The 25,740-nt window shown below is 50.0% G+C and overlaps 1 protein-coding gene across 1 annotated transcript in view; it reads left to right on the top strand.

Annotated features, from left to right (window-relative positions):
* SRP68 (signal recognition particle 68) overlaps positions 1-13,575 on the top strand; it is a 37,892-nt gene extending 24,317 nt beyond the window's left edge. The window contains exons 10-16 of the mRNA XM_054457471.2: positions 539-603; positions 6,438-6,594; positions 7,241-7,335; positions 8,656-8,785; positions 11,712-11,787; positions 12,217-12,272; positions 12,747-13,575. Coding sequence (XP_054313446.2) covers positions 539-603; positions 6,438-6,594; positions 7,241-7,335; positions 8,656-8,785; positions 11,712-11,787; positions 12,217-12,272; positions 12,747-12,974 — 807 coding nt within the window. The 3' untranslated portion in view covers positions 12,975-13,575. The remainder of the gene's footprint in view (positions 1-538; positions 604-6,437; positions 6,595-7,240; positions 7,336-8,655; positions 8,786-11,711; positions 11,788-12,216; positions 12,273-12,746) is intronic.
* Positions 13,576-25,740: the final 12,165 nt, after the last annotated feature.

The following is a 25,740-nucleotide window of genomic DNA, read 5'->3' as shown; positions in this document are numbered from 1 at the left end:
TTCTCAGGACCCTGGGATTACATTGGGCCCACCCAGATAATTCAGAGATCCTTAACTTAATCACATCTGTAGAGTCTCTTTTACCATATATGGTAACATCTTCACAGATTGCATGGAGGCTAGCATATAGACATCTCTGGGGTACATTATTCAGCCAGCCACAAAAGGCACACTCTGACAGCACAAGGGGTGGAACTGGGATCTGTGACACAGACCTTCACACAGAGCCGTGGACTGTGGAATGTCTGAATTTAATGCTTTGGGGTTAGGCACTGGGAGGAGTGGACAGGAAGTCTCATCTGGCCGTTACTCTCAGTTCTCTTATTTGAGGTCGGTTTTTAGATGCCAGTGGCATCTTGAGTGCCACTGTCGTTCTAGATTATGTCAAGTAGTAGATCTTTGATATTTGAGGACTCCTGTCTTAACTAGAGTCTGTGTCTATGTTCAGGGCACTTTGGAGACCCCACCATTCCATGAGGTGGTCAGAGCGACGGAGAGCATCAGTTGCTTTACTTTTTACCTTTTTCACTTTCTGCAGAAACAGAGAGATTATATCCTTGAAGGAGAGCCGGGGAAGGTGTCTAATCTTCAATACTTGCATAGGTAAGGGTTATTTTAATTTTTTTACTTTTTAATATTGTTAAAATATAATTTGAACAAACGAGTATATGTAATATTTATGTATATTTACATTTATAATTTCTTTTCTTTGTTTTTTTTTGAGACAGGTTCTAGCTCTGTCGCTCAGGCTGGAGTGCAGTGATGTGATCTCAGCTCACTGCAGCCTCAATGGCCTGGGCTCAATCAATCCTCTCACCTCAGCCTCCCACTGAGTAGCTGGGACTACAGGCATGCACCACTACACCCGGCTAATTTTTGTATTTGTTTTGTAGAGATGGGATTTTGCCACGTTACCCTGGCTGGTCTCAAACTCCTGGACTCAAGCAATCTACCCATCTCAGCCTCCCACAGTGCTGGGATTCCAGGCATGAACCACTGCACCTGGCTTACATTTATAATTTCTTAATGCATAAAAATGCTAATGCATGTATGTCCATTTTATCAAATGAGTATATATGCTACATTTACATTTTATTTTAATATGCCTAATTTAAGATTTTTACATAGCTTAACTAGAACACACCCAGGCATGATGGCTCACGCCTGTAATCCCAATACTTTGGGAGGCTGAGGCAAATGGATTGCTTGAGCCCAAGAGTTTGAATTAGCTGGGTGTGATGGTGCACACCTGTGGTCTCAGATACTCCAGAGGCTCAGGTGGGAGGATCCCCTGAGCCCAGGGAGGTCAAGGCTGCGGTCAGCCATGATCATGGTCATGTCACTGCATTCCAGCCTGAGACAGCCCTAACTCAAATTCTCAAAACAACAAAAACGAGAACACAACCAGTGTTTGAAGCTCCCTGCGGCCCTTGCCTCATTTCCTTCCACTCCTAGAGCTAACTGCTCTCCTTCCCAGTGCCAAACTCTGAAAGTTGGTCTCTGTGTTTTGAATGTGTTTAAAGTCCATTTCACATGAATTTCAACTCGAGTTTAACTCCATCTATAGTTTGTTTTTGTGTAAGGTAAGGATCTGCTTCACTTTCTTCCATAAAGATAGTAGGTTGTTCTGGTATGATTTATTGATGACTTCATCCTCTCCCCGCTGATCTGCAGCACCAGCCCTGCCAGACATGTGTCCCATTTTCTCCATGTGTGCTCTTTCTCTGGACTCTTCTGCTCCATTGATTTATTTGTCTGTACTTATACCAGCACAGTGCGTTATAACTTTGTGCCAATCTCAACATCTGATAGAGCAAGTTCTCCTCGCCAGGTTTGTCCTCGGGGGGTATCTTGACTATTCTTGTTCCTTTCCTCTTTCATCATATACATTTTAAAGTCACCTCATCCCAGCACTTTAGGTAGCCAAGGCAGGTGGATTACTTGAATTCAGGCATTCAAGACCAGCCTAGGTGAAACCCCATCTTTGCAAAAAAAAATTTTTTTTTTTTTTGGACTGAGTCTCGCTCTATTGCCCAGGCTGGAGTACAGTGGCGCAATCTCGGCTCACTGCAACTTCCGCCTCCCAGGTTCAAGCAATTCTTGTGTCTCAGCCTCCCTAGTAGCTGGGATTACAGGCACCCATCACCACGCCCAGCTAATTTTTTTTGTATTTTTAGTAAAGATGGGGTTTCACCATGTTGGCCAGGTTGGTCTTGAACTCCTGACCTCAAGTGATACGCCCGCCTCAGCCTCCCAAAGTGCTGGGATTACAGGTGTGAGCCACCGTGCCCAGCCAAAAAAAAATTTTTATTAGCCAGGCATGGTGGTGCATGCCTGTAAGTCCCAGCTACTTGGGAGGCTGAGGTGGGAGAATTGCTTGAGCCCACAAGGTCTAGGCTGCAGTGAGCCATGAACATGCTACTCCACTCCAGCCTGAACAACAGAGACCCTGTCTCAGAAATGAATAAATAAAGTAAAATCACCTTGTCAAGTTTCTTTTTTTTTTTTTGAAATGGAGTCTCGCTCTGTAGCCCACTCTGGAATGCAGGGCGTGATCTCAGCTCACTGCAACCTCAGCCTCCCAGGTCCCGGTTCAAGCAATTCTCCTGCCTCAGCCTCCCAAGTAGCTGGGATTACAGGCACACGCCACTATGCTCAGCTAATTTTTTTTGCATTTTTAGTAGAGATGGGGTTTCACCACGTTGGCCAGGCTGGTCTTGAACTCCTGAGCGTGTGATCCGCCTGCCTCGGCCTCCCAGAGCGCTGGGATTACAGGCGTGAGCCACCGCACCCAGCAAGTTTCATTTTTTAAACAGATGATTCATTTTGTTCTACAGAAGAGAGGAAGAGCGACTTTTTTCGGAATGTACAGGGAGAAGATTGTTAGTTGGGAAAACTCCACCTCCCATCTGATTCTCTTTTCCATCTGACCTTGAAATTTTGATTTCTTAGTCACTTAGTAATTTATATGGTGAGCCTGACAATATCCTTAGCCATTCCCCTGCCCCTCTCCATATTCGTATAAAAGCAAAACCACCAAAACTCCCTTCTTTACCCTTAAACTTGACCTTAGGAGTTTTATTTTATGTGAATGTCAAATTCACACAAAATGTCCTGCCAGAGGACTCAGCAAGAATGGCCCTTAGATGTTGTCTGTTTCAACAACCCGATGAGAAAGGTGAGGTTCCAGGAGGTTAAGTGATATGTTTGTAGTTAACTGCCACAAAGAATCAGGAGTTAATCTAACTTCCTAACCTTTGAAAAGACCCTTTGAAACATTCAACAAGGCTTAGGAAACTTTTGAAGCCCCTTGCCCATGGATTCATTTTCCCACCTTAAGATATAGCCGGTATCACACCATGGATTTCAGTTAGGTCAGAGGCCAGCTTTGCGGTAAACTGATGAATCAGGAATCAGGCTGCGTTTTTTTTTTTGAGACAGGATCTTGCTCTGTGTCCCAGGCTGGAGTGCAGTGGTGCAGTCATAGCTCACTGCAGCCTCAACCTTCTGGGCTCAAGCAGTCCGCCCACCTTAGCCTCCCAAGTAGCTGGAACTTCGTGTGCCACCATGCCCAACTAACTTTTTGTATTTTTTGTGGAGACAGACTTTCAGCATGTTCAGGCTGGCCTTGAACTCCTGGACTCAAGCAATCCGCCTGCCTTGGCCTCCCAAAGTGTTGGGATAACAGGCGTGAGCCCCAGGCCCGGCCCAGCTTTTGTATTTCAATAAAACTTGGGAAAGCTCTATCTAAATTCTCATATCATTTTGTGTATAATATTTCTTTGTTTTGAGTCTGGTTTCTGCAAAGCTTTTTAGGAAAATCCATCTCATGAACTTCTGTTTCTCAGAAGCATCCACTTTTAATTCGTTTAACACATTTCTATGGGATTTACCTCAGTATCTCTAAATAACTTGCAGATTTGGGATTTTATCATTTTGTACCTTTCCACTGTTAACCCTGTCTCACTCTTCCACTCTGCTTCTTCCTGCCTTGACCTTCTTGACTCCCACCTAACCTCATTGCTGACACCATCTAAGAGCTCCTTTGTGTTCGCTGAATGTTTTGTTTTGTTTTTGTTTTTTGAGACAGTTTCACTCTTGTCACCCAGGCTGGAGTGCAATGGCGTTGGCTCACTATAGCCTCCGCCTCCTGGGTTCAAGCAATTCTCCTGTCTCAGCCTCCTGAGTAGCTGGGATTACAGGCGTGCACCACCACGCCTGGCTAATTTTTGTATTTTTAGTAGAGACAGGGTTTCACCATGATGGCTAGGCTGGTCTTGAACTCCTGACCTCAGGTGATCCGCCCACCTCAGCCTCCCAAAGTGATGGGATTACAGGTGTGAGCCACCGCGCCTGGCTTTTTTTTTTTTTTTTTTTTTTTTTTTTGAGACTGAGTCTCGCTCTGTTGCCCAGGCTGGAATGCAGTGGCATGATTTTGGCTCACTGCGACCTCTGCCTCCCAGATTCAAGCCATTTTCTCCTGAATCAGCCTCCCTAGTAGCTGGGATTAGAGGCGCATGCCACCATGCCTGGCTAATTTTTGTATTTTTTTGTAGAGATGGGGTTTTGCCATGTTGGCCAGGCTGGCCTTGACCTGACCTCAAGTGATCCACCCCGCCCCCAGCCTCCCAAAGTGCTGGGATTATAGACATGAGCTGCTGTGCCCAACTGAATGTTATTTTTAAAGACACAATGTCTCATTCTAATTTCACAACTGCACAGCCTTCCCTTATCTTTCTGGGGTTATTAATAACCAGTTTTTGAAGTTCTTTTCCCTGCGAAGTGTGGTTTCTCCTAGTTGCTTATTTTTCCCTCTTGGTTCTGGCCTGTTCCTTCTTGGTAGAGGCTTTCCTTAATTAAATGTCTAGCCATCCTTGGTCATCCACTCCTGTTGAAGGGTGTGGCTTATCAGATGCAAGCTCTGCATACATGCATGAGGCTCATCTTGGTGTCTGGCTCTGCCCTTCCCCCAAGGACTCCAACTCCAGAATCTTGAAGGGTTTCTGTTGCGCTGTTCAGATCTCTGGGATATACCAGGCTGCTGTTGTTCTGGAAGCCAAGTAGAGAAGAGACCAGTGGATCAGTGCTCAGAACTTGACAGTCCCTGGATCTTATGCTCATTTTGGAGCCCCTGACCTCAGCTGTGCTGGTGTCCTCTGCCCACAGCATCTTTTGTATCCTCTCTAAGCTATGGCCTCCGGTCTTCTGCCGGAGTAGGATGGGGCTCTAGAGACAGAAGGGCTGCTTAAACAGAGTTTAAACAATTAACATGTTTTTAGCCCCAAATATTAAAAGGACTTGCCAGGTGGTACAGTTAAAATAGTCTCTGCAGTTTATGCACATGGTTAGTATGCATAACCACCCCAAGCAACTGTACCTTGGTGTTTTCTGAGCAGAGAAGGCCCTCAGATGAGGAGGAACAGCTGCAGTGGGAGGACACTGTCCTTGTAGTGTGAGCTAGTCAGGGAACTAGTCCTTGCTCCAGAAACTGGCTTGCTATCCATGGCCTATCTCTTTTTTCTTTTATTTGAGGCAAGGTCTCACTCTGTCACCCAGGCTGGAGTGCAGTGGCGCAATCTTGGCTCACTGCAACCTTTGCCTCCCAGGCTCAGGTGATCCTCCCAGCTCAGCCTCCTGAGTAGCTGGGACCAGAGGCGTGAGCGACCATGCCTGGCCTATTTATTTATTTATTTAGAGACGGAGTCTCACTCTGTCGCCTAGGCTGGAGTGCAGTGGTGCAATCTTGGCTCACTGCAAGCTCCGCCTCCCGGGTTCACACCATTCTTCTACCTCAGCCTCCCAAGTAGCTGGGACTACAGGCGCCCACCACCACGCCCAGCTAATTTTTTGTATTTTTAATAGAGACGGGGTTTCACTGTGTTGGCCAGGATGGTCTCAATCTCCTGACCTCGTGATCCGCCCGCCTCGGCCTCCCACAGTGCTGGGATTACTGGCGTGAGCCACCGTCCCTGGCCCCCCGTTTTTTTTTGTTTGTTTGTTTTTGTTTTTCAATTTTGAGAGTCCAGGTTTTGCTCTGTTACTGAGGCTGGAGTGCAGTGGTGTGATCGTAGCTCACTGCTGCCGTTGAGTACCCAGGCTCAGGTGATCTCCTGCCTCATGAGTTGCTGGGATCCCACTCTCTGTTTTTTGTTTTTTGTTTTTTTCTCCACTGTGTGGTTCTTGAAAAAGGATGCAGAAGGTATAAATCAAGCTAAAAATCAAATTTTGTGATAAGATCTCATACGGGTCCCTTGCAAACTTGCCACTGGATAGTAGCCAAATGGAGGGTCCCTTGAAACCCAAGCCAAATGGCCCTGCTGTGGCCACGCCTCCACCCGCCCCCCACTTCCTCTGGGTCAGCCCCAACTCGTAGTCCAGTCCTCCCAGTTCCTCCGCTTCTCTGAGTATAACTTGAGCTGACTTGTGGTGCATTCCAGCTACCTGACTTACATCAAGCTGTCAACGGCAATCAAGCGTAATGAGAACATGGCCAAAGGTCTGCAGAGGGCTTTGCTGCAGCAGCAGCCAGAGGATGACAGCAAGCGCTCACCCCGGCCCCAGGACCTTATCCGACTCTATGACATCATCTTACAGGTGACCCTTGAGGACCGGGAAGGCAAGGGCCTGTCGTTTTCCTTTGCCTGTGTCGGACACAAAATGACTTAACTTCGCATCATGGAAGGGCTGTGACAAGCAGGACCTATTAGTAGCTGGGAAAAGACAAAGATCTTACACCAGTTCCGCAGTCTGTGAGCCCCTACCTCTCAGACATGCTGATCTGTAGAGAGTAGTGACCCCAGATCATCACTGAGCACTTTACGAGTGTAAGACGCTCCCAGGTGCCATAGAGCATCTGAGACCTGAGTCCATGCCATCTCGGCCCCCAGGGAGTTTGTCAGTCAGTAGGACTGTGAGACACACACAGTCAAGGCATCTGAGTAGATGCTAAGCAAAAGCTCAGAGCTGGAACAGATCCCTTCCGGCTAAGATGGGCAAAGAAGTCTCTGAAGGTGGGTGAGCTGAGTTGAGTTGTAAAGGGCAAATATGTTTCCAAGATCAGAAGAGAATGGAGGTGACACCAGGTGTGGCTGCTGCCAGGTCACTTCACAGGCTTTTCCCCATTGTATTGACCTCGGGCTTTTTTTTTTCCTCACCCTTGTCCGTTCTTACAAGGTCTTCTGTCAAACATTCAACCTAAGATCTACTCTTCATGAATTTTCTTGTTGCATCTGTTGTACAGAATCTGGTGGAATTGCTCCAGCTTCCTGGTTTAGAGGAAGACAAAGCCTTCCAGAAAGAGATAGGCCTCAAGACTCTGGTGTTCAAAGCTTACAGGTAATGTCCCATGGGATGGGCAGAGTTTTCCTCTGCCTCCCAGGTTCTATAAGCATTGGGAGCATGACCCAGCCCACAGTAGAAGGGATCGTTGGCCTTGAGTATATGATTACCTTGCCTGTGATCAGAGGAAGGTCAGCCCAGCATGTTCAAGGAGACTTTCTAAAGGCTGTGGTCAGTAGTGGCCAGTGATGATGTCTGGCCTTTGGCCAGGTCGGAGGAGTGGAGCACACACGTTAAACTTGGCTTCCTCGCTGGGCGCGGTGGCTCACGCTTGTAATCCCAGAACTTTGGGAGGCAGAGGCAGGTGGATCACCTGAGGTCGGGAGTTCGAGACCAGCCTGACCAACATGGAGAAACTCCGTCTCTATTAAAAATACACAATTAGCCAGGCATGGTGGTGCATGCCTGTAAACCCAGCTAGTCAGGAGGCTGAGGCAGGAGAATAGCTTGAACCCGGGAGGCAGAGGTTGCAGTGAGCCAAGATCGCACCATTGCACTCCAGCCTGGGAGACGAGTGAAACTCCATCTCAAAAAAAAAAAAAAAACTTGTCTTCCTCTACTTTCCTCCTCCCTCCCAGGGGAAAAGGGGCACGCCTTGAAAGGGTGTTAATTAGCAGAACCAGTGTGGCCAGTTCAAGGAACTTGAACTTACTCGGAATAAAGCTAAACTCAGTTTCTTAAATGACTTGTGTCATTTGTAACTTGGAAGTGGGCTGAGGAGCACGACGGGGCCCAGCCGGGATGGAAGGCAGAGCCCCATGCATTCTCGCCCTCCCTCTCTGGCCCTCACACGCCAGTGTGCTCTGGCGCTCCAGCGTGCCCCGTCTTCACTCCGTGGCCCCTTCTGTCCTGTCAGGGACCCGCAGCTCAGGCTCTGCTGAGCCCAGGAGAGGAATTGGACTCAGGAAGAACCTTCTGTGAGTTTTGTTGTTGGAAAGCGATGAGCAGAGATGAATGATTGCGACTTGGGTGTGTGGGTGGGGGTGGGATTTCTGTTTGAGCCGGGCAGCGTTCTTCCTTCCTTCCTGTGTCTGGCCTCACCATGCTCCTTCTGGGCACTGTTCCTCCTCTGCAGAGTCAGTCAGTAAAAAACCGTGGCTCAGTGTTGGGCCTACCTGGGCATCTCTGATTGCTGGGAAGCATCTCTGCAGGGTAGCCTACAAATCTGAACACTTCCCATGAAGGGGGCTCCCATGTGGTGATCCCACGTTAAGAAACCTGTTTCTAAATGTGAAATTTCACCTAAACTGCAAGGAAAGCCTTGGTCTTGGCTAATTGCTGCTTTAGAATATTGTGGCTCTTTTCCCTCCCCATCAGGTGTTTTTTCATTGCTCAGTCCTATGTGCTGGTGAAGAAGTGGAGCGAAGCCCTTGTCCTGTATGATAGAGTCCTGAAATATGCAAATGAAGTAAATTCTGATGCTGGCGCCTTCAAGAACAGCCTAAAGGTGAGAGGTTGGCCTCTCCTTGTTTGCAAGCCCTGGCAGGTTATGGAGTTGGCTGTGGAGGAGCTGTGAGGGTACAACAGCTGGGCTCCACCTCGGGCTGGTCCTCCCTGGCTGCCCATGGGACCTGGTGTGGCCCTGACTGCCCAGGAGCTTCAGGCTGTGTCACTCATGGCTGTGCTCCAGCCCTGAGGAGGATTTAGATATGAAGAAGGGAAGGCGTTTTTCTGATTTCAAAGAAACAAAAACCTCCACAGGAAAACCTGAAGTACTGCTCTCAGACTTGCCTACACGTTGAAATCTCTTAGGAAGATTTTTTTCAAGGTAGATGTCTGGGTCGTACCCCCAGAGATTGTGGTTCTAATCAGTGTGAGGGATCTGAAGTGGACGTTGGGACTTTGAAAGGCCCCTTAGTGATTCTGACATGCAACAAAGTGAGAAGCACTGGTGAAGCTGTCCTGCAGGGCATGTGCAAGACCAGCAGCAGCGGTGAGGGCCTGGCTAGGAATGCAGCCTCTCAGCTCCCACCCAGAACCTTCTGCTTGTTTTTTTTCTTTCTTTCTTTCCTGAGACAGGGTCTCGCTCTGTCACCCAGGCTGGAAAGCAAGTGGCAGCATCATAGCTCACTGCATCCTTGAACTCCTGGGCTCAAGTGACCCTCCCACCTCAGCCTCCTGAGTAGCTGGGACTACAGGCATGAGCCACCATGCCAGGCCAATTTTTATTTTTTTGTAGAGATGGGGGTCTCACTATGTTGCCCAGGCTGGTCTTGAACTCCTGGCCTCAAGCAGTCCTCCTGCCTCTGCCTCCCAAAACCTTGAGATTGGAGGCACGAGCCACCATGCTGGCCAGTATCTGCATTTTAACAAGATCCCCAGGCTGTTTGGGGGTCCGTGAAAGCTAAGGAAATGCTTGATCTAAAGTACAGCCACAGGGCTGGATGCAGTGGCTCATGCCTGTAATCCCAGCAGTTTGGGAAGCTGAGGTGGGCAGATCACTTGAAGTAAGGAGTTTGAGACCAGCCTGGGCAACATGGCGAAACCCTGTCTCTACAAAAATAAAAAAAATTAGCCAGGTGTGGTGGTGTACACCTGTAATCCCAGCTACTTGAGAAGCTGAGGCAGGAGAATCACTTGAACCTGGGAGGCGGAGGTTGCAGTGAGCCAGGATCAAGCTACTGCACTCTAGCCTGAGTGACAGAGCAAGACTCCATCTCAAAATAAATAAATAAAGTGCAGCCATGGAAGGCTTGCTTTGCTTTACTTTTTTTTTTTTTTTCCTAAGATGGAGTCTCTGTCTCCCAGGCTAGAGTGCAGTGGCACAATCTCGGCTCACTGCAACCCCTGCCTCCCAGGTTCAAGCGATTCTCCTGTCTCAGCCTCCCCAGTAGCTGGGACTACAGGCATGTGCCACCAAGCCCGGCTAATTTTTGTATTTTTGGTAGAGACAGGGTTTCACCATGTTGGCCAGGCTGGTCTTGAACTCCTGACTTCAAATGATCAAGCCTCTTGATCCACTGACCTCAGCCTCCCAAAGTGCTAGGATTACAGGCGTGAGCCACCACGCCCGGCGCTTTACTGATTATTGAACGATAACTAGCTTCTTAAGCTTGTGGCCTGCTGTGATGATATAGAACTTGTTGCAACATCAGCTGGTCTAAGGAATCCATGTATATTTGACAAGTAGAGACCATTTAGAAAAGCAAGCGGGGCTGGGCGCCGTGGCTCACACCTGTAATCCTAGCACTGTGGGAGGCCGAGGCGGGCAGATCACGAGGTCAGGAGATCGAGACCATCCTGGCTAACATGGTGAAACCCCATCTCTACTAAAAATACAAAAAATTAGCCGGGCATGGTGGCAGGCGCCTGTGGTCCCAGCCACTCGGGAGGCTGAGGCAGGAGAATGGCGTGAACCTGGGAGGCACAGCTTGCAGTGAGCCAAGATCGCGCCACTGCACTCCAGCCTGGGCAGCGACAGAGCGAGACTCCGTCTCAAAAACAAACAAACAAACAAAAAACAAAAGCAAGCGAAGGTTCCTGTTGTTGATGGAGTCATGCCAGCGTAGGAGCTGCTGGATCCCGTGCAAGCTCAGAGGGGTAGAGAAGAAGCTCTCTGCCTTCAGAGAGCTTGTAGTTTTGTTGTAGCCACAGAGTGGCATGCAGGAGCCCACCTATGGATACAGAAGAAGTAAAAGAGACCCCAAGCAAAGGCCGAGCTAGGAAAGAGCAGAGGGATGTGGGCAGGTGGGGGTGATGGGCATGGCAGCGTCACCACCGTGGAATATCATCTTGGGATGCGGAGCAAACCAGTGTGGACCTGATTTCATGTGCTGAATTGTTTTGTGGGGGAAGTGTCAGAGAATGGAGGCATGAAGGATTCTGTGGCATCCAGACCTTCTCGGGTCATTCTCAATATGCCAAGCAAGAGACCAAGGCCAGGAAAATTCATCACCCTCGTTGAAGCAGTGGGATGTAATGACTAAGGGCTTATGCCCTTGAGCCAGATGGCCCAGCCCTTTACCCCAGCCCGCTGCCACTTGGGAGCATGGCTGGCACATTGCTTAACCTCTCCATGCTTCCATTTCCCCATCTGTAAAATGGGAGTGCAAACTGCCTCAGGATTAGTGAGAAGGTTAAGCTAGTGATTCTGTAACCTGCTTAGAACAATGCCTGGCACACTGTTTAGTGTATGATAAATTTATTAATATTAACATCATCTTTATTTCCAGGCATTATTACTTAAGCCGTGGCATAGCTTTTCCCATTTGAAACAGGCTAGTGTTTTGTTTTGTTTTGTTCTAATAGGGAGAACTGTTTAGAAAGTCTAAAGTCCTGTGAAAATACCAGTGGGGTCGCTTAACTCAGGTTAGCTTGGTGTGCTTCTCTGACCTGGCCCTGGCTCAGGAGTACATGTTTTCTGAATCTTACAGGACCTGCCTGACGTGCAAGAACTCATCACTCAAGTGCGGTCGGAGAAGTGCTCCCTGCAGGCTGCAGCCATCCTTGGTGAGCCCCCTGCCTGGCCTTTGTATCCCAAGACTTCCCTTCCTGCCACTCCCCTTCTCTGTCACACCCCACACTACTGTTTTAAGGTTGAAAGGGTTGTCTTGGTTCATCTGTAAGATGTTCCTGGCCTTTACTTGTGCCAGCTGGGCATCAGATCGTGTAGAAGCATTTCGAGATGCACTGTTACACTGGCCCTTCTCTCTGTTACTGTCCTCATGCAACTGTACTGGCTTCACTGGGCCGACGGCGTTGGATGTGGGATTGATCTGTTTATCTCCACCACTTCTCAGCAGGAGACAGGACTGGCTTCCCCACAGGCTGGCTCCTTTTGCTTTTGGGATGTAGGGGCCACCTGTGTGATAGGCCTTATTTGTGACTAGTGTGCTATTATAAATCCTTGTTCTTACTGAATCTCTGTGACACTTTCAGATGCAAACGACGCTCATCAAACAGAGACCTCCTCCTCCCAAGTCAAGGACAATAAGGTAAGTCTGGGCCATGGTTTTTGAGGAACACCAAGCAGGATTAGTCACAAACTAGGAATGCATGCTCATTGTAGAGCAGTGGACCCTAAATTTCTGAGGAAACCCCCCACCTCCCTCCCTTCTCTTACCCAACCTCAAAGCTTCTTGCATAAAGCTTCCTAGATGTCAGATCATCCCTGGGAAGAGGGTTGAGGAACCTGTTGCTGTGCAGAGTAGCACCCGTGGGTAAGAGCTCTAACTCGTAACATGGCCAACAGACCTGGACCCCAGTCCTAGCCTGCCACTCTCTTAGCCTCTCTGGGTTTCAGTGACTTTGACTACAAGGCAGGGATGTGGTAGCTCCTCCTGGTAGGAGGCTGTCGGGATTGAGTGAGATGGCCCCTGTAAAGCTCTGAACCAGGCAGTCGGCACTCAGGAATGTTCACCAAGGGTGTTCTGTGACCGATGCATACGTCTCTTTGATTTGACTTCCAGCCTCTGGTTGAACGGTTTGAGACATTCTGCCTGGACCCTTCCCTTGTCACCAAGCAAGCCAACCTCGTGCACTTCCCACCAGGCTTCCGGCCCGTCCCCTGCAAGCCTTTGTTCTTCGACCTGGCCCTCAACCACGTGGCTTTCCCACCCCTTGAGGACAAGTTGGAACAGAAGACCAAGAGTGGCCTCACTGGATACATCAAGGGCATCTTTGGATTCAGGAGCTAACCAGGCTCTTCCTCGGGGGCGGGGGAGATTCTGACTCTTAATCTGTATTGTGAGAAAATCCCAGCAAGTTCCATGATATTAAATCCAGGTCTGCATTGGCCCGGGGCAAGAGTTTAACATCTTCGGCCCTGCATTCCTACAGCTTGTGTCTGTACACATTCTTAAGCAGTGTGTTAGGAGAGCACCCTGTTGTCTTCTGGTAAATGTGTGCGGGGTCATCCTGTCTCCTGTACCTCCTGGGAGAGGGGCCACTGCTGTCTGGTGCCCTGTGAGCTGTGATTGATTGCCTTTGGTCAGTAATACGTTCAGGAGTCCACACCAGGCACAGATGGGGCCTTGAAACGCTTTGTCATGCTTCTTCAGTACCATGGATTTGAAATGAACTCATCCTTGCTGTGAGCATCCAGGATCCCTTGAGAAGTTTATCTATGACTATGAAACTGGCGATTTCACCCCAGAATTACGGTCAGCCTTATTCCCCTTCACCTCCCAGTGAACGCTAAGAAGTTTCAGACAAGCAGAGAGCTCTATTTTTAGAAGAAATATGTTACACTCAGAAATGATGAAACCAAATCTTATATTAAAAGGCAAAGATGATGGAGACTGTGCCCATTTCTTATGTGCCCTCCCTCATGCCCAGTCCCCGTTCTCTCCTCGGGAGCCTGGTTGTGTGAAGCCGGTGAGATCAAGTGTCACCTGACTTACTGGCAACTAGGTGAGGCTGATGCCAGATAACACGTTAGAGGCACTATTTTTCAGGACTTCCCAATGTGTAATTTTTAGATGCCATTACATTTTAATCCCTTCGTTACCCCCCGTTTTTTCTTAGTCATCCCTTTTCACTTCTATTATAACATCAATAATAGAAGTCACAAAAATAATGTAAGAAAGCAAGGAATAAAAGTGCTTTAAACATGTACCTGACACGATTCCCTTTGGAAATCAAAACTCACTTGTCACATAGGAAAGAAAATTCGCCACGAGAAATGTTGGCTTAGATGTTTTCTATTTTTGAGCAAACCCGGTGGCTTGAAAAGGCTGACTGGTTAAAAATCCAAGAGCATTGTTTGAGGATGGCATTGTAACCCCCCGAGGGTTCTTGCCCGCTGCCCAGATGGAGCTGATTCATGGAAACAGGAATTGCAATAGAGAGTTTAATTCACACACAGCCAGCTAAACAGGAGACTGGAGTTTATTACTCACATTGGTCTCCCTGAAAATTCAGAGACTGGGAATTTTAAGGATAATTTGGGGGGTAGGGGGTCAGGAAGTGGGGAGTGCTCATTGGTCAGGTTGGAGATGAAGTCATAGGGAGTTGGAGATGAAGTCATAGGAGGTTGGAGATGAAGTCATAGGGAGTTGGAGATGAAGTCATAGGAGGTTGGAGATGAAGTCATAGGGAGTTGGAGATGAAGTCATAGGGAGTTGGAGATGAAGTCATAGGGAGTTGGAGATGAAGTCATAGGAGGTTGGAGATGAAGTCATAGGGGGTTGGAGATGAAGTCAGGAGGTTGGAGATGAAGTCGGGGGTTGGAGATGAAGTCATAGGGAGTTGGAGATGAAGTCATAGAAGGTTGGAGGTGAAGTCATAGGGAGTTGGAGATGAAGTCATAGGGAGTTGGAGATGAAGTCATAGGGAGTTGGAGATGAAGTCATAGGAGGTTGGAGATGAAGTCATAGGGAGTTGGAGATGAAGTCATAGGAGGTTGGAGATGAAGTCATAGGGAGTTGGAGATGAAGTCATAGGAGGTTGGAGATGAAGTCATAGGGAGTTGGAGATGAAGTCATAGGAGGTTGGAGATGAAGTCATAGGAGGTTGGAGATGAAGTCATAGGGAGTTGGAGATGAAGTCATAGGAGGTTGGAGATGAAGTCATAGGGAGTTGGAGATGAAGTCATAGGAGGTTGGAGATGAAGTCATAGGAGGTTGGAGATGAAGTCATAGGGAGTTGGAGATGAAGTCATAGGAGGTTGGAGATGAAGTCATAGGGAGTTGGAGATGAAGTCATAGGGAGTTGGAGATGAAGTCATAGGGAGTTGGAGATGAAGTCATAGGGAGTTGGAGATGAAGTCATAGGGAGTTGGAGATGAAGTCATAGGGAGTTGGAGATGAAGTCAGGGAGTTGGAGATGAAGTCAGGGAGGTTGGAGATGAAGTCATAGGGAGTTGGAGATGAAGTCAGGGAGTTGGAGATGAAGTCATAGGGAATTGAAGCTGGCCTCTTGTGCTGAGTCGGTTTCCTGGGTGGGGGCCACAAGACCAGATGAGCCAGTTTGGATGGATGGTGCCAGCTGATCCATAAAGTGCAGGGTCTGAGAAATATCTCGAGCACCATTCTTAGGTTTTACAACAGCAATGTCATCCCTAGGAGCAACTGGGAAGGCTCAGAATCTTGGGCCTCTGGCTGCATGACTCCTAAAGCATAATTTCAATTCTTGTGGCTAATTTGTTAGTCCTACAAAGGCAGTCTGGTCCCCAGGCAAGAAGGGGGTTTGTTTCTGGAAAGTGCTGTTACCATCTTTGTTTCAAAGTTAAACAGTTAAACTGTAAGCTTCTCCCAAAGTTAGTTCGGCTTATTCCCAGGCATGAACAAGGACAGCTTGGAGGTTAGAAGCAAGATGGAGTGGGTTAGGCTAGACCTTTTTCACTCTAATAATCTCACCGTTAGAATTTTTGTAAAGGTGGTTTTAGAATGCCACTGTGGGCTTGGCTGTGCCTTTTGTTTTCCCAGTAAGTTGCAGGGAGGGAAAGCTAAGAGCTAGAAAGGATGGTGAGACACAAATCAGACTTCTCGTTAGAATTGTGTGGTGGCTTAGAACCTTGAGATGCTCGCAGAGAGGCCCTGATCCCCTGGGGTTTGTTTTGGGTTGGAGAGCCTCAGGAAGCTGGGTTTTTTTTTAATTGAAAGTTTCATCATCTATGCCATATAAATTTAGGACTATCCTCACCCCTCCTTCTGAAAATATAGCACAGATAGGCTGGACATAGTGGCTCACGCCTGTAATCCCAGCACTTTGGGAGGCCGAGGCAGGCAGATCACTTGAGGCCAGAAGTTCGAGATCAGCCTGGGCAACATGGCAAGACCTTGTCTCTACCAAAAAAACTTTTTTAAAAGAAAAATATGTATAGCACAGATGACTGGTCTCAGGTTGAGGTCCTGGGTTTTGATCAGGTCAGTGTCCCCGCGGGCTGAGGAACCACGATTTGGGGGTTAGGGGGTCTTCATCCATGTCCTCATCCTCCTCCCAGGGCCATGGGCCAAGATTCTGCACCTCCCTTGTCTCATCTCTGTGCTGACAGCTGCGCTGTCCTCCAGCTCCAAGAACCCAATTCCAGGCCCTGCTATGCAGCAGTCTCAGGCCTGCCTCAGGCCGTTGCCTGCAGCATCGTGAGGGGGACAGGCATGGGGAACCGCTCATCCTCCTGGAAGATGTCCCTTTGTCCTGCCCACAGCCCTCCCAGCCCCTCTAGAGTGCTGGCCTCAGTGGGGACCCAGGACCTATAAACTAGAGATGGAAGCGAATCCCAACTGCACCTTTTCCTTCTCAGGTTGCCTAATGCTTTGTCTCGCAGCCACACTACAAATTCCATTCCTCCCGGTGCTCCTGCCAGGCGCTCTGAGCAGCATTGGCTGTTAACGGCCAGTGATGCTGTTTAGTATTAAAAGCAGGTGTTTACATAGGAAGACAGATCTGGCAGGGCCAAGGTCTCCGGCAAGCTTGCACATCCCTTCACGTGGGATTCCTGGACATTAAGCAGGCTGTGTCGTGGGGGACAGAGCGCCAGATGCAGGACCCCCTCCTGTCCTCAGGCCCTGGGAAGCGGCTCTGCCTCTGATGGGAGCAGGTTTCAAGTCAGGCCCTCACTGCCCCTGGGCCCTGCAGGCTGTTCATTGGGGGTTTTCACAGAAAGACACTTCGGAGGCCACACAGTCCTGCCTTCCCACGGAGCAGGACATGCAGATGAGGCCCCGGGGGCCGCGAATGGGTCTGTTCCAAGTGGGTGTTCCCGTGTTGTGCTGGCTCCGGTCCCTCTTCCAGGATGGACTCTGGTGCTGTCAGCAAGCTCTGACCCTGGAGGAGGCTTCTATCTCCAACATCAAGAGAGGACCAAGAGAGCTCCATTCAGTCCCCTTATACTTTATTTATTTATTTATTTAGAGACAGAGTCTCACTCTGTCACCCAGGCTGGTGTGCAGTGGCACGATCTCAGCTCACTGTAGCCTCTGCCTCCCAGGTTCAAGCGATTCTCCTGCCTCAATCTCCCAAGTAGCTGGGACTACAAGTGTGTGCCATCATGCCCAGCTAATATTTGTATTTTTAGTAGAGGCAGAGTTTCACCGTGTTGGGTAGGCTGGTCTCGAACTCCTGGCCTCAAGTGATCCATCTGCCTCGACCTCCCAAAGTGCTGGGATTACAGGCGTGAGTCACCACGCCTGGCCCAGTCTCATACTTTTAAAGCCTGCCCTAGGTCTGTTGTGGCTGTGATCATGGTTTCTGTCCTTTTTTTTTTTTTTTTTTTTTGAGACGGAGTCTTGCTCTGTCGCCTAGGCTGGAGTGCAGTGGTGTAATCTCAGCTCACTCCACCTCCCAGGTTCAAGCAATTCTCCTGCCTCAGCCTCCCGAGTAGCTGGGATTACAGGTGGCCGCCACCACGCCCAGCTAATATTTGTATTTTTAGTAGAGATGGGGGTTTCACCATTTTGGCCAGGTTGGTCTCAAACTCCTGACCTCATGATCTACCTACCTCGGCCTCCCAAAATGCTGGGATTACAGGCATGAACCACCGCACCTGGCCTTTTTTTTTTTTTTTGAGATGGAGTCTGACACTGTCGCCCAGGCTGGAGTGCAGTGGCGTGATCTCGACTGACTGCAACCTCCCCCTCCCATTCAAGCGATTCTCCTGCCTCAGCCTTCCGAGTAGCTGGGATTACAGGCATGCACCACCACGCCTAGCTAATTTTTTGTATTTTTAGTAGAGATGGGGTTTTACTATGTTGGCCAGGTTGGTCTCAAATGCCTGACCTCGTGATCCACCCACCTCAGCCTCCCAAAGTGCTGGGATTACAGGCGTGAGCCACCACGCCCAGCCTATGTGATCATGGTTTCTATTCTCTGTTCCAGGGTCAGGAGCGCAAGGTGGCTGAGGATGGCACTGGCCTTCACTGCTGGGTCTCCTGGCCTGTTCCTCTCTTCCCGAATGTTGTTTGGATTTTTTCTCCTCTCTGGTTTTACATTAAATCAGTGAGAACTCTTGGATTCCCTCTTTGAAATGAAACGGTGCCGGGCTTGGTTCCGACCCCTTCCCCTGGTGGCAACCTGAGCCTGTCAACACGACCACAAGGTGACAGCCTGTGATGACAGGGCACCCTCAACCCACAGCGGCTCTGGGCCAGAGCCGGGACTTTCCTCCCAAAAGCCGAGGCAGAGGCTTCACCCGCTCTAGGAAAGGAAGGCCGACACCAGGGGCTTTGAGGGTGGGACTGTGCTCTGTTCACTGTCATCGCTGTGGCAGTGCTAATTTTTCACATACGAGGTGTCGTTAGTCACACACAAAAAAGCTAACCGATCACAGAATTCTAAACAGCACAATTCTGTCTGCAGCCTTGAAAAGCCTGGGACATTTAGAGGTCTAGGAAAATATCCAAAGATAGCAAAAATATGCATTGGTTCTAATTTTTTGTTTGAAGACACTTGTTGCTACAGAGGAGATGGAAAGCAGATTTAGTTGTAAAATTTATCGATGTTCCAAAGCAAAGAGAATAAATTGGAAATCGCCTGCATCCTGACAACACCAACTGGAAGAATCCAACCTGTTATTCTGTTAGATGTTAGAGACACTTGGGAGCAGGACCTGGGAGGGGCCATGGCTGGGGGCACCACCCAGGGCCAGCTGGGGTGGCAGGCTGTGCAGGTTGCACACACTAGATAGGCCCTGGCCTCTGGGTCCACCCTCTGCTCTGAGCACCATCTGGCAGAGTGAGGGGCTCTACAAGCATCCACTAGAGGTATTATTATTATTATTCCGAGATGAGGTTTCACTCTTGTTGCCCACACTGGAGTGCAATGGCGCGATCTCAACTTACTGCAACCTCTGCCTCCCGGGTTCAAGTGATTCTCCTGCCTCAGCCTCCTGAGTAGCTGGGATTACAGGCATGTGCCACCATGCCCGGCTAATTTTTGTATTTTTAGTAAAGACGAGGTTTCACCATGTTGGATAGGCTGGTCTCGAACTCCTGACCTTAGGTGATCTGCAGCCTCGGCCCCCCAAAGTGCTTCCCCAGGGATCTTCTGACCTAGCAATCCAGCTATGATGGGCAGGTACCTGGGCGAGTGAAAGCTGAGTAACGTCAGCTGCGGCTCATCTGTGGAATGGAGACAGGTGCGGCTGTGCAAAGGCCTCGCCAGGCAGTGCCTCCCATGCTGCCTAAGAAGAGGTATGAGGCAGAGAGAGCAGGTGCCCAGGGTCCTCCGAGCTCCTGGATCCCTGCCCCACACTTACTAGTCCATTGCCTCTGAGCACGCTCCAGCTCCTGTACAACAGGGGCGGCTGCGTCTCAAAGTTGCTGGGAGGAGACAGTGAGGAGGTTCCCCCAAAATGTTCTGAGCCCAGACCCCAAGACAGTGTGGGCTGCTGTACCCTGAGACGATGGGCACACATAGCTGAGAGAGCCTTCCACTCAGCCAGCCTGCATCCTTGTCTTGCCCTTCCTAGGAAGTCCTCCTAAGTCTATGCAATGCCATTCAGACAATAGTTTGGGTCTGACGAGCTGCTGTCTGTGCTGGGCGGTTTAACCTCCCCTTTCCAGCTTCCTGATAATAGAGACAAATCAGGCAGCTATGAGAACTGCTTGTTCCTTCGTTTTCGTGTTTGTCTGTTTTATAAACCTTTTTCTCCCTCTGACCAGTGAACAGTGCCAGATGACACCAGACCCCTGCTGCTGTGGTGCAGCCGGTGGGACATTTTCTCAAGCGGCAACACGGGTCATTATCTTGGCATGGACAGTTAGCTGGCTGCCTTCGTCACATCTGCACTTCTCCAAAATAGGGCTGCAGGTCCCCAGACCTAGCTAGTAAGGACAGCTATTATCTTAAAGGTGGCAGAGAAGCCCAGAGCCCTTGAGCCTACCAGTTCCTGAGTAAGACTGGCTGGGCTGCAGACTTCTGGAATGCAGGGATGGCTCGTGCACCAGGTGGCTGCAGGGGCTGGGGAGTGGGTTGCACCAGCACCAGTCCTACAGCTGAACTGGGGCTGGTGCTGTGGGTCTGCTTTCTCCCAAGGAAAGCGGATGGTTCAGAGGGAGGGACAGATACCCTAAGGCAGCCTTGGTTTTGAGGATTCCAGGGGCTCCCTCTATGTTCTCTTTCTTGCCATTTAGGATGCGGAATCCTGCCTGCTCTCTTAACACACACAAGATTTGGTTGTTTTCTGTTTTTTGGAGTTTTGGTAGTTGCTTCCTCTAAACCTTCCCCATAAAAGTCCCAAAAGGAATTACTAGCACCTGTTCCTCCCCACTCTTGTCTGGTTAGGCAAGCTGTGCCACCTTTTGCTTCTCTCTAGGCTGACCTTGGCATTTCAGTTCTTTTTATCGGACTTGCTAGGCAGACTCACAGCCAAAAGAGCCTCCTCCCGGTGGCCCTGCAGATTCCTGGGCCACAGCCTCTACCCCACAACCCTATACCTGCAGACAATGGAAGGAGGCTGGTCCCTTGAACCCCCAGTCCGCCAGACTGTGCTCCTCTAGGCCCAGCTGGAGGAGGGTGCCTCTGCTTTGCTCAGCGGGCCAAGAGAGTGAAGGGAAGAGGTCAGAAGAGGTCACTACTCAACTTCAGTCCAAGGGTCTGGCAGCGGAGCTTTTGTACAAACAGGGCAATTTCCTGAGACGGCAAAGCCTCGCCTTATCAGGAACACATGCGCGCCTGGTAGCTTACGGCTCCCGGGGCAAAGGAGGCAATTACCACCATCTGCCTCAGCAGAGAGAAGAATGCCTCCCCACAGGAGCCCCAGAGCTGGAGGAGAGAGTGGGCACCAGAGGGCTTAACTGCTGGCACACTTGCCAAGTGGCCACCCTGTGGCCGGGCTGCACATGTGCCCAGCTGTGTCTGGCAGTCTTGGAGCCGAGAGTCTCGCTGTTTTTGGTCTGATGAAGCCTCTTGCTCAGGTCCCAGGCCAGGTGAGCTGCCAGCTACCCACATCAGCATGGAGCTCCGGGCGCAAGGAGTGAGTAAGCTGCCGCACAGTCATGGCTGGCAGAGGGTTGAGCAGCCCCAGGGATCGTTTCATCTCTAACCTCTCAATCCACCAAGGAGCAAGCCAGGGCCAGGCGAGGGGAAGGACTCACCAGGCCCTTCAAAGTGGGGAGATGCTATCTTTGTATGCATGCCTTTAAAAAAATTTTTTTTTGGTTTTTTATTTTTCGAGCCGGAGTCTTGCTCTGTCATCCAGGCTGGAGTGCAGTTATGCAATCTTGGTTCACTGCAACTTCCACCTCCCGGGTTCAAGCAATTCTCCTGCCTCAGCCTCCTGAGTAGCTGGGATTACAGGTGCGCGCCACCAAGCCCAGCTAATTTTTGTATTCTTAGTAGAGACGAGGTTTCACCATGTTGGTCAGGCTGGTCTCGAGCTCTTGACCTCGTGATCCACTCACCTTGGCCTCCCAAAGGGATTATAAGCATGAGCCACCGTGCCCGGCCAAAACACATTTTTTTTTTTTTTTTTTTTTTTTTTTGGAGATGGAGTCTCACTTCTGTCATCCAGGCTGGAGTGCAGTGACTCAATCTCGGCTCACTGCAACCTCCCTCCACCTCCTGGTTTCAAGCGGTCCTCCTGCCTCAGCCTCCCGAGTAGCTGGGACTACAGGCACCCACCACAACGCCTGGCTAATTTTTTTGTTTTTGTAGTTTCAGTAGAGACGGGATTTTGGTGTTTTTTTTGTTTGTTTTTTTGTTTTGTTTTTTTTTGAGACGAAGTCTCACTCTGTCACCCACGTCACCCAGGCTGGAGTGTAGTGGCACAGTTTCAACTCACTGCAACCTCCACCTACTGGGTTCAAGCGATTCTAATGCCTCAGCCTCCCAGGTAGCTGGGATTACAGGCACCCACCACAATGCCTGGCTAATTTTTGTATTTTTAGTAGAAATGGGGTTTCACCATGTTGACCAGGCTGGTCTTGAACTCCTGACTTCAAGTGATCCGCCCTCCTCGGCCTCCCAAAGTGCTGAGATTACAAGCATGAGCTACTGCCCTGCCAAAAAAGTATATATATGTATATTTTTTATTTTTTTTGAGATGGAGTTTCGCTCTTGTTGCCCAGGCTGGAGTGCAATGGTGCGATCTCGGCTCACCACAACCTCCACCTCCTGGTTCAAGCGATTCTCCTGCCTCAGCCTCACAAGTAGCTGGGATTACAAGCATGTGCCACCACGCCCATGCCTGTTTTTGTTATTTTGTATTTTTAGTAGAGACAGGGTTTCTCCATGTTGGTCAGGCTGGTCTCAAACTCCTGACCTCAGGTGATCTGCCCGACTTAGCCTCCCAAAGTGCTGGGATTACAGGCATGAGCCACCCCACCTCGCCAAAAAAAAATTTTTTTAACTGCAAGCAAAGAGACATGGCAGAAGCCAGGGCTTAGGAGGGTTGAAGGTCGGGGCATCCTATCTAACTTCCAGGCCAGAGCTGTCTGAAGGAATCCTGATAAGCCCCAAATGCAAGCCTCATTTGTCACTTTAAATTTATCAGTAGCCACATTTTAAAGAGTAAAAAACAACAGGTCAAAATTTAAAATATGCCTGTAACCCCGGATCATGAGGTCAGGAGTTCGAGACCAGCCTGACCAACATGGTGAAACCTCGTCTCTACTAAAAATACAAAAATTAGCCGGGCGTGGTGGCGCATGCCTGTAGTCCCAGCTACTCAGGAGGCTGAGGTAGGAGAATCGCTTGAACCAGGGAGGTGGAGGTTGCAGTAGGCCGAGATTGTGCCATTGCACTCCAGCCTGGGCGACAGAGCAAGACTCTGTCCCAAAAAGAGAAAAAAAAACTAAAAATACATTTCATTTAATTCAACATATCCAAAATATTTCAATATGTAATCAATAGAAAAATTAATGAGATGCTTTACATTCTTTTTTTTTTCTTTTTTTTTTTTTTTTGAGATCAAGTTTCACTCTGTCTCCTAGGCTGGAGTGCAGTGACACAATCTCGGCTCACTGCAACCTCTGCCTCCAAGATTCAAGTGATTTTTCTGCCTCAGCCTCCCGAGTAGCTGGGACTACAGGCACGCGCCACTACGCCCAGCTAATTTTTGTATTTTTAGTAGAGATGAGGTTTCACCATGTTGGTCAGGCTGGTCTTGAACTCCTGACCTCGTGATCCGCCCACCTTGGCCTCCCAAAGTGCTGGGATTACGGGCATAAGCCACCGCAGCTGGCCGTTTTACATTCTTTTTCCATAGTACGTCTTTGAAATCTGGTGTGAATTTTGCACATATAACACATCTCGCTTCAGTCCGGGCACCTTCAAATGCACTACAGCCACACACAACAGGGCTTGTGGTTGCAGAAACGGACGCTGAGGGTCTTGATCCAGGCAGTCAGCCCCATTTTGACCTTTTAGATAAACGGCTCCTTTCTCTCCAAAGGGTGAGGCCAGAGGTGAAGCACAAAGACAGCCATGCCCCGCTCTGTGTCCCTGTCCTTTCTCCTGTTTTCTTCTGGGGCCAGGGTTGCTGCCATCGGACAGGAGCATCCCACGTGAGAGACCGCCTCAGGGCTCGGGGTGTTCCTGCCTGCAGCCTGGCAGCCCTTATCAGAGGAGCCGGGCCTGATTTGATCCGGCATGAGAAGATCACGCCAGGAAGCCAGCTCTTGTTTTTCTTGCAGTAAATCAGTTAGCCCTTAATCTCCGGGGCGTGTGAGGGCCCCCTGCAGTGCTCATTTCCTTCCTGGAGGGCTTCTGCAGAGAGGAGGAAGCCCGAGTGTTCCAGACCTCAGACTCGCTGCCCTCCGCCCAGGGCACCTCCCCCTGCACAGCTCAGGGGCCTCGCCTGGCTGCTCTCTGTCTGGAGTCTAGACACCTCTCCCCAGGGCCCCACTTCCAATGACTGCCACCTCCCAGGGAGGGGCCAAGCTCAAAGGTGAAGCAGCCGGGCTCGGCGGCTGACACCTGTAATCCCAGCACTTTGGGAGGCTGAGGTGGGCGAATCACCTGAGGTCAGGAGTTCGAGACCAGCCTGGCCAACATGGTGAAACCCCGTCTCTATTAAAAATACAAAAAATTAGTCGGGCGTGGTGGCGGGCGCCTGTAATCCCAGCTACTCGGGAGGCTGAGACAGCAGAATCGCTTGAACCTGGGAGGCAGGGGTTGCAGTGAGCCGAGATGGCGCCACTGCACTCCAGCCTGGGAGACAGAGCGAGACTCGGTCTCAAAAAAAAAAGAAAAGAAAAAGGTGAGTCAGGGAGGCCAGGGGTGAGGCTGGCGTTGGCCCCCGTAATCATTCACACAAACAGCTCCTTTCTGAAGACAATTGATTGCAGGCGTGCAATGAGTGGTTAGAAGACAAGTGTCACCAGGAATAAAGTGGGAGCAGCCTGGGGCAGAGGCTGAGTGGCCAGTCATCCCTGGTGCCATCTCACTCAAGACATGGGCCGGGAGCCGAGGACACTGGAGACCACTTTGTTTCCTCATTGCTGTCAGGGGCCGCCGCTGCCCTCCCCACCCCCACTGCCCCTGTCAGCTCCTCCACCTCTAGGAATGGGGGTCTCCTGCATCCCCTCTCCATGGCCGAGTTCAGGGGTTTCCCATGAGATTCAGCCAAAAAGGGTGCAAGCCTTTTCTATCCCATGGGGGCCTGAGGCCAGTATCAGGCGTCGGTCCCTGGTCTCCCCCGTCTGCTGGGACCTTTCTCTCCTGCCAGGCTATGCTTTGTCCTCAGCGAGACCTGCCAGGATGACCAGATGATGTCACCCAGTCAGCCTGTTCCATCCCCTGGCTCCCCCTCAAGCCCTCCTTCCACTAAAACCATAGGGGTTTCAGGAATGACCTGGAAAGCGACGCCACCTCCGCAGAAGGGGCCTGTTATGCTGGGCCAGTGAAATGAGTGCCTGGAAACGGGGGTGCCATCGCCCCTTTCTTGAAGATGCTCAGGGCCACCACAGAACGAAAAGGCAGCAACCCTGGTCCCCAGTGTGAGGAAAAGACCAATAAGCTGGCATCACTGTCTGCCACTCAATCTGACTTCATAAAAGCCACCAGGGGCCATTTCTGGGTGGGGGAAGAGGCAGGTAGGAAAAGCCAAGTGCATCGGGCTCCCGGGCCTCAGCCAGAGCCCAGGCTTAGTGGCACCTGAAGCCAGCCCTGGTGCTGCTGCACTGTGCACACTTTATAAAATGGGGCCGGGCGTGGTGGCTCATGCCTGTGATCCCAGCATTTTGGGAGGCCGAGGCGGGTGGATCACTTGAGGTCAGGAGTTCGAGACCAGCCTGGCCAACATGGTGAATCCCCTTCTCTGCTAAAAATACAAAAATTTTCTGGGCATGGTGACGGGCACCTGTAATCCCAGCTACTCGGGAGGCTGACGCAGGAGAATCACTTGAACCCGGGAGGCAGAGGTTGCAGTGAGCCGAGATCATGCCATTGCACTCCAGCCTGGGTGACAGAGTGAGACTTTGTCTCTTAAAAAAAAAAAAATGGACCTTGTGCCAGTTGTCTGGAGTGAACGTCCCCTGGCTGCCCCATCATGTCAGTGGAGAACAGAGAGCCAGGCTCTGG

Source organism: Pongo pygmaeus, chromosome 19, assembly GCF_028885625.2.
Source record: "Pongo pygmaeus isolate AG05252 chromosome 19, NHGRI_mPonPyg2-v2.0_pri, whole genome shotgun sequence".
Lineage (NCBI taxonomy): Eukaryota > Metazoa > Chordata > Mammalia > Primates > Hominidae > Pongo > Pongo pygmaeus.
This window is presented reverse-complemented; position numbering and strand designations above follow the sequence as displayed.